The sequence below is a fragment of the Cervus elaphus genome, chromosome 11, assembly GCF_910594005.1.
Source record: "Cervus elaphus chromosome 11, mCerEla1.1, whole genome shotgun sequence".
Lineage (NCBI taxonomy): Eukaryota > Metazoa > Chordata > Mammalia > Artiodactyla > Cervidae > Cervus > Cervus elaphus.
The window spans coordinates 74,469,468-74,478,312 of record NC_057825.1 but is presented as its reverse complement, the minus strand read 5'-3'; the positions used below and the strand labels follow the sequence as shown (position 1 = coordinate 74,478,312).

General features: G+C 51.6%; 1 protein-coding gene across 1 annotated transcript in view; it reads left to right on the top strand.

Moving 5' to 3' along the window:
- The first annotated feature begins 988 nt into the window (after window positions 1-988).
- Window positions 989-8,845, top strand: part of TTC7A (tetratricopeptide repeat domain 7A) — a 119,791-nt gene continuing 111,934 nt past the window's right edge. Inside the window, exon 1 of the mRNA XM_043918081.1 lies at window positions 989-1,457. Within this exon, the coding sequence (XP_043774016.1) occupies window positions 1,274-1,457 (184 nt within the window). The 5' untranslated portion in view covers window positions 989-1,273. The remainder of the gene's footprint in view (window positions 1,458-8,845) is intronic.

Below are 8,845 nucleotides of genomic sequence, written 5' to 3'. Positions count from 1 at the left end.
TCTGACCCTCCGGTCTTCTGGAATCTTCGGTCTGTGCCATGCACTGTCACTTAAATAGTTCTGTTTTGATGCTTTGGTCTTGCGTGATGGCCTTCATCCCCACCCTGGGCTGTGCCCGGATGCTGGGCCACCATAAACGGTTCTCAAAGGGTCTGCCTCCCTCGCCTCCCCCGCCTGCCTTGTAATCCTTTGAACTTCTTAGTACCCACAGCACAGGGCTAAGTCCTGCTAAGAGCTAGGTACAGCTTTGATCAAAGTAGTCTTTATACACTAGAATTAAGAAATAAGTAAATACCAAGTTGGAGAAACGGCTTAAAACGTCTAAGAAATCCAGGGCAACAGGATTCTGCAGAGGAAAAGGCCTGCCAGCTGGGGTGTGGAGAGACAGATTGGAAAGAGGAACTCCACTCTGATGAAAGAACGTATAAATCTTTCGCAGGGGAGGCATCCCGAGAGTCGCGGGTCTCGGAACTAGCAGGTTCTCCCGAGCGCCCCGGGGGTGGCGCGCAAGAGTCGCGCGGCCCAGCAGGGCGGGAACCGGGCGACTGCCGGTGGCTCCCCGGGGAGGCTCCTTCTCCGAGTTGGGAGCTACCGGCCGGCCGGCCTCTCCCCAGATTTGTGACGTGCCGGGGCAGCGGTGGTGACGGGGCCACCACACAAAGCAGGGTCGTCGGGGCGGAGGTCTCCCAGGCCAAGAGCCCCAATGGGATGGGGAGGGGGTGGGGAGCGAGGCGCCCCCGGGCGCCGGGGCTCCGCGCGGTATTAAAGTGAGCGCCGAGTCGGCAGTGGCGGCGGCGGCGCGGGGGTGGCGCCGGTGCGGCCGCGAGCGCCCAGCGCGCGCCTGGCTGCTGTGGCCGCGTTGGCGGCCCGCGCGCCAGGCTCGCCGAGGCCGCGCCACGCCCCCGCGGGGGTGGAGCTGCGGCCGGGGGCGGGTCCGCGGCTGGCGGCGCCCGGGCCCGGGGCGGGGGTTGTGGCAGCAGCTGCAGCAGCGGCGGCGGCAACGGCGCCAGGAGCTGCTGCTGCAGAGGCGGAGGCTGCTCCTGGACGCGTCCGGGTCGCGCAGCCGGAGTCCCAGCCCGGAGGTGCCGGGCGGTGCGCTGGGTGCTGCGGCTGCTGCCCGCCCGCCGCTGCCCGGGCCCCCGCTGCCACCCGGGCCCCCGCCGCAGCTCGCGCCCCCGTCGACCCCGCCCGCGTGTGTGCCCCAGCCGGGACGCCGCCCCCGGCCGGGTCTCCACTTCTCGGCCGCACCTCCCATGACTGCGCCCGCTCGAAGATGGCTGCGAAGGGCGCGTACGGCTCCCACCTGAAGATGGAGAGCGAGCTGGAGCGCTGCCGCGCTGAGGGCCACTGGGACCGCATGCCCGAGCTGGTTCGGCAGATGCAGGCGCTAGTCATGCTGGGTGGCGGAGGCGGCCGGCGAGGCAGCCCGAGCGCCGGGTTCACCTCTCTGGACACCGGTGAGTGAGTAAGGGAAGGGGCCGGTTCGCAAGCGCAGAGCGCGCGAAAGGCGCCGCCTCCTCCAGGAAGCGGGCCCCGACTGCCTGGGGCGGGAGGTGGCTGCTTTCGGTATTGCTCGTCTTGCGTTGCTGATGTTAGGAAACAGCCAGGGTACTTAGGAAGGTTCTTCTGCCCCGGGAGAAAACTCACGTGCAGGTTGTTTTGGGGAAGAGAAATAAACGGCTTTTGCTCTCTGCCCTTTCCGATCTTGTGGGCTACTCCGACTACTGTGAAATGGTGGTAGCAACACTTACCAGCTCAGGGCGTGGGCTGGACCCCTGCGCCACCCCTCCAACCCCCGTTCCGGTGCCTAAACTCCGTCAGGTGAAGACTGCCTCTCTTTGCCCTCCCCGCTTTCTCCCGTCATTGACAGCGAAGCTCTGTGCACCGCCAGTACGGTTGGGGGCTTGACGAGCGCCACGGTGGAGTGAAGTGGGAAAGAGGGCTGGTTAAGCCTTAGATTCCTCTTCTGCGTTCTGCTTCAGGACGCCTCTAGCCCTGGCAGTCGGTGACTTCAGCAGTAGGGCTGGTTTGGCTGGGCTGGGCTCTTGTGCCGGGGCGGGAAAGCAGCCTGATGTGGCGGTGGGGAGCACCCCGCCCCAGTCTCCAACCTCAAATCCTCTTCCTCGTACCTTCGGCTCAGCCCAGCGAGCCCTGTCTGAGCCCTCTCTGCTCAGCCAACTTTCGGGCCTTTGTGGAAGGTGGCAGGGAGTAAATCAATACAGATAGAAAGTTTTAACGACTTCCCAGCCCGTGGAAGGCTCTGAAAGGAGACAGAATGATAATAGTAATATCAGTAATAAGTAACTTGCTCAGTCGCTGTGTGCCAGTGTCTAAGCCCTGTAATCAGCTCGTTAATTTCTCCAACAACCCCATGAAGCAGGTACTCTTGTTTGCCTCTTTCAGACAAGGAAACTGAGGCACAGGTTACTTAAGTAACTTATCATCCAGCCAATAAGTGGTGGAACCAGGTTTTGAACCCAGATTTCTTTTTTTTAATAGAATTTATTTATTGGCTGTGCTGGGGTTTTGTTGCTGTGTGTGGGTTTTCTTTAGTTGTGGAGAGCTGGGGCTACTCTCTAGTTGCGATACACGGGCTTATAGCAACTTATAGTGGCTTATAGCCAACTTATAGTGGCTTCTCTGGTTGTGGAGAAGGCTCTAGGCACAAGGGCTTCAGTAGTTGCAGCTCTTGGGCTCTAGAGCACTGGCTCAATAGTTGTGGTGCATCGGTTTTGTTGCTCCGCAGCACGTGGAATCTTCCCGGACCAGGCCTGGAACCCGTGTCCCCTGCACTGGCAGGCGGCTTCTTATCCACTATGCTACCAGGCAAGTTCCTGAACCCAGATTTCTGAGGACATCCTTTTAACCACTTGCACCATTACCTCTCAAGGATGTATTACATAAAAACCGAGCTTGAAGACCTGACGAAAATGGATGGGAAGCCGAGGGGTGATCGGAGGGCAATTGTGTGTTAGATTGTGGAGCTCAGAGAAAGGAGAGGTTTCAGGAAACTGCAGAACTGGTGCTGGCCTCTAATTGGTGTTGGGAAAGGCAGAGTATTGTTTCCTGGTGAGGAGGAGGGATAGATGGACACCGAGGGAACTAGATGGCAGGGATGGACAGTTGGTCTGAGACTCTCAGGTAGGTCTGAATGTGGCAGTGAGTTGCATTGGCCAGAGCTGAAGATGCATGTGGGGGAAACTGATGGGCATCTGTCTTCCAGGGAAGGATTGATAAATTTCAGGTTCCTTCTGTTCCCTGTGTGGGGTGATGTGGTAGGGTGGGGCTGGTGAGGGTGGAAGGCAAACTGACCCATGCCAGGGCACTGGGGCCTGGACAGTGCATGGGAATCTGAGTGAGGTTGGCAGCACCACAGAGAAACTCGCTGGGCTCACGAAATGAACCGGGGCCTCCTGGAGTCTCCACAGGACTGTGCTTCCTAAGCCGTTATTCAGACATCTCAAAGAGGTTGACTAATTAAGTCATTGGTATTACAGGACAAAGGAGTTTGGGGAATCCCAAAAGCTAAGACGTGAGGCTTAGTGGATTCAATATGGTTAAACTGATTTTTTAAAACTATAGAACTTCTCAGAGCCTTTCATGTGCTCACCTGCCGGTGATATTCAAGCCCAGGTTAGAGTATAAACATTTCTCAAACTTACTTTGACCATATGCTATGAAGCATTATTGGGAAGCACTGGCATGGCATAGTTATAAATGGTATGTGTAGTTACAAAGTGCTTCTCTATTTGAACAGCCTTTTTTTGTAAACAGCCCAGTGGGGAAGGTAGGAATGACTGTCCCCACTTTAGACACCAAGGGCCAGAAAGGTCGCATAATGAGTAGTATGTGGCAGAGAATGTGTACCCAAACATGAGTCTCACCCAAGTCTACTAGGGACAGAGGAAGGAGTGTGAAGCCTGGCTGGGCTTCACAGTGAGTACTGGCCAGCCCAAAGAGGGAGGCTGGGCGCAGTGGGGTCTTTACTGCCAACTTTGAGTTTTGGTTCTATGAGTGATTTTCTCCCACTGTTAAATCTAGATACACTTATTCCAAAATGCACACACGCACATGCACACACAGACACACACAAGGAAGGAAAACAAGTGACTTCCAAAGCCCATGTGTAGGGCATTTTTGGATTGTCTGCTGTTTTGGTCGTTTCTCCACTGAGTTCCTTGATCACTGGAAGGATTGGCAGCCTATTCTTTTTGAGGGGGTGCTGGCATGATCCTCCCCCCCGCCCCTGCAACCCAAGAGGGAGATTCTTAAAAGTCTCACCTGGTCGATTAGATTGTTACAGTCAAGGACCAACATAATGACATAATTTGGGAGAAGGGAGGAAGCTGAACCCCAGCTGAACCCTGCTTTACAGACTGAGGCCCCACTCTATCTGTGGGGTTTCCTCCAGGAACAAAGAATAGCTCCCAGAGCCTGGGTTTCACTCCAGGCAGCAGGAGGGGAAAACCCAGCTGGAGGGGAGCCCTCTTTCTGGTCAGAGATGAAGGAGTGAAGGATCAGGAGATGCTCCCCCAGAAGGGGCCCTTATATCCCCCTTTCCTGTCTGGGGAGATTGCTCCCCACCACCTGCCCAGGGGAAAGGGGTTGTTATTGTTTGTACATTTTCTTTCAGACATATCCGGTTTAGATTTGGTCAGGATGCCACAGGGGAACCCCAGAGTGTGGCTAGCTGTGATGGGGTTTGTTCATGTAGAGACAAAAGACCCCATCCAAGTGGTTAAAAAAAAGAAAAAAAAAACACCTTTATTATGAAAAATTTTTTAAACATCAAAAAAATACAAAAATGAATCTCATGTATCCATCAACCAGTGTCAGTAATCACAAACTCATGAATAGTCTTGTTTGAGCTATACCCTGGCCCATTTCTCCCCCACATTGCTATTTCAGTATTTATTTATTAAACAAGAACTCTTTTGAAAAATAAAACTACCATTATTGCAGTCCCCCTTCATCTAATGCTTTACAGTTCGTTTGCTAGAATCAGGATCCAAATAAGGCCTCACATTGCATTTGGTTAATGGATTGATCTAAGACATTTTATTATGAAAATTTCATAATAATTTGATAAATTTCATAAAAATTTCAAACATACAAATTTGAAAGAATTTTGCAGTAGACACCTATATTGCCACCACCTAAATTCTGATATTCTTTTACTGTACTGTCTTTAATCACTTCTGCCACACTCTCCATTCAGCTTGAGTCTCTTAATCTGTAGTTATCCCCCTTTTAAATTAGTGATTAAAAAAACCTGGCGATTGTTCTGAGCTTTTTTTTTTCAGCTGAAGCTAGAGGGAGTGTGTTTGAGGCAGGTGGCCTGTCACGAGTTTTGCCCTCTTCCTCCTCTTGCTGTGGTTGGGAGGTCCCACCCTTTGCAGTTCTGTGAAGTGAGCAGTTGCAGAGACCACTGTGTCCCCTTTTGACCAGGAGGGAAGGGGCTGATCTGAGCACCTGGCCCGCTGGCTGGACCCAGCTTTCCTGACTGAACTGATAAGTGAAAGAGAAGGGAGCTCTGCCCTGAAAGTATGGGTTCCGGGGAGGAGGCTGGTATCCTTGAAGTGGGTCCCTATTACTTGTCACCCATTGAGAGCCCTGGAGAGGGGCAAGAATGGAAGGGAAGCTGGCCCCAGAGGCCCCCAAAACAAGGTGGGAAGACTGGGGGGCCCTAAGTAGGGGCTTCCTTTGTGCCTCTGCTAAGGCAGAGGGCTGGGCTGGGCTGCCAGAATCAAGAGCCAGGCTGTCAGAGTCTGTGGCATTGTCTGTGAGAAAGGCCTTTCTAATGTCCTGGGAAGGGAGAAGCTGGAACACTTAACCTGACCCGGGATAGGGAGTAGATGTCAGACACTAAATGATAAAGAGTAATTTGTTTTACCTTTGGAGATGGATAGGAAAGCCTCAATCTACCTATATCCTTATTTAACAACTGAAAACCTAGAATAGCCTTCAGTTCCATAGACTGACCACTTGAGGACAGTGGGATGGAAAATGTGGAGCAGGGAGGAGAGTTGGACAAGGAAGAAAAGAAAGTAAATCCCCAATATCCACTAGAGTGTCTGCTAAGTGGAAAAACAGAGACTGAGTGAGGAGTGAAGAGGGAGGGCAAAGGATTCTGGAGAAGGACCCGGAGTGTTAATTTACAAAATAGTCTGTAACTCACAAGTGTGTAACAGTGAGAACTGTTCTTATTCCTGACCTTGGAATTAGCTTTTAACCTACTGTTTACAGCTCCTTAGATTGTTCTTTATTTCCAGACTATCAGAGGCTCTGCTCTGCATGGGATGTGGGGAAGACAGACTGTTCTTTGGCTGCGTTACGTTATGGTGGGTTGTGACCATAACAGTATTACATCTCTATTGTCATCTATAAAATGAGTATAATTTCTACCTTTCAGAGCTGTGCAGATTAAATGATACTAAATGATAAAGTACCTGATACTCAGTACATGCATGCGTGCTTAGTCGTGTCCGACTCTTTGTGACCCCATGGACTGTAACCCATCAGGCTGCTCTGTCCATGGGATTTTCCAGGCAAGAATGCTGGAGTGGGTTGCCATGTCCTCCCGCAGGGGATCTTCCTGACCTAGGGATCAAACCTGCATCTCCTTCATTGGCATTCTTTACCGCTGGGCCACCAGGTATTCAATGAGCCCTCAGCAAACATCAGCCCTCCTTTGGCAGTAAAAGGCACTCTTGTGTTTTAGAGTAGTGCTTCTCAAGCTATCTGTGGTGAAGGCTCAGTTTTATGTTCTGGGTTTTGGGTTTTGTTTGTTTTTTTAGATTCTCAATCTGTTGTACTCTGATACTTTCTTAAAATACATAAACTGATACCCACTCACCCCCAGTTTTTTAGTATTTGATTCAGCAATTATTCTGTTACATGATTATCAGTGTTTCTAAACGTACTTTGTAAATTTCTGCACTCACCCCGCAGGATTGGGTCACAAACATGCGCAGACCTGCCCCAGCCCACGGACCACAATTTAGCAGAATGTGTTCCGAGGATAGTTCCATTATTTTGAGGAGAGGAATGGGCCCTGGGGAGCACTTCAAGATTGAGGTTTGCCTGGAAGGAATTGGTTTCTTTTGGCATGAAAGGAAAGGAGCCAAGGAGCTCTAGGGAGCTCTGGGTTGGGCAGTTGAGTGGTGGAGGCGGGACCTGGGGGTCCAAGGGCTGGGCTGCAGACCTCAGGGGCGGGAGCTGTGTGCGCAGGTGCGCCGGACAGCTGAGGGGCGGGACCAGCGCAGGAGGCGGAGCCTGGGGAGGGTTTCGGTTCCCAGGGAAGCGCGCGTAGGTAGGCTCAGTCCCTCAGCCTTCTACAGGTCTTTGCAACCCCATGGACTGTAGCCCTCCAGGCTCCTCTGTCCATGGAATTCTCCAGGCAAGAATACTGGGGTGGGTTGCTGTTTCCTCCCTGGGAAGTAGCAGGTTCCTAACTCTGCCTCAAGCTTTACAGATTAGAAGGGGACAGCAACTTGCCTGGTGGCCCACAGCTCAGAAATGCAGCTCAGGCACCCACTTCTAAGCAGCTCACTTCCCTTCCTGCCTGAGATTTTGGAAACGTAGGATATTTCCCTTTATTCTTGGGTTGATTTAAATTTTATTTTTGACTGGATAATATATTCACATGGGTCAGTCTTCCGAAGGTAACCAAAAGAGTGAAAAGCCTCCCTCCACTTCTGCCCCTCCCCCATAAAGCAGCAGAGTTGGCAGATGTTTATGTTATTCTTTTGTATATTTTTATGCATAAATGCACAGTGGCCCACTGTGTGTGCTACACTTTCTGATCAGTGTATCTTGAAGTTCATTTCATGATGACCCATGCAGAACTTCCTGATTTCTTTATATGGTAGTGTGGTGTCCCTTTTAATGAATGTATCATGCTTTATTTAATCAGACTCCTCTTTATGGACATAAAAGTTGTCTCTAGTTTTCTGCTATTATAAACAACATTTCAGGAATGGGCTTATATGTCAGTCGTTTGACACATGTTTGAGGATGTCTGTAGCCATGGGATTACTGAGTCAATGGAATGTGCAAGGAATAATTTTAACATATGTCACCAAATTGTACTTTATAGAGGTTCCACCAACTTTTGCCCCACCAGCAGTGGATGATAGTTTGAGCCATTGTTTTTGCCCATTCCGTCCAAATGTTAATTTTAGAAATCATGAGGTCGGTAGCAAAGAATGGGCTTGTAGGCTGTGGCATACTCAGAGGGGACATGTCCTGTGACAGTTTTCTTGGGTCTGGTCTTCCAGGGTGCTCTCCGCAGGGCATCTCCCTTACAGAGAAAGACTCTTACTCAGGGACAGGCAATTGTATACCGGTGGCTTTGATTTGTGAGCAAACTGCAGTGGTCCTGAGAGTAAGGAGTGAGTGGCATTCTGAGTAGGTCTGAGAACGCCATCCTGGCAGCAGAAAGAGCTTTAGAGGAGGTGGGACTGAGCTCACCTTCCTGGAGGCATTTTGGATCTGCATGGAAGTCCCCAAGCCTGATAGCTTCCCCATGGGGGAGTGGAAAGGATCTGTTTCACTCAGCAGCTGATATTTATTGGGCGCCTATATTCAGTGGTCCCTGCTTTGTTCGAGGGGACTGGGCCATGAGCCAGTCACACTGAGCACAGCCACCCGAGGCTATCCCTAAATCACCCTCAACCTCAAACCCTGCACCCTGAGCACCCGGATCCCACCCCACCCAGGTTGCCCCTGCTGTAAGTAGCAGGAATGTGGTGGCCCCAAGACTGGAGTTTTCAGTGCTGCTGGGGAGACGGCAAATTAAACCAAGCAGTATAAAATCACTAGCCAAGTAGTGAGGTCTGTAGAC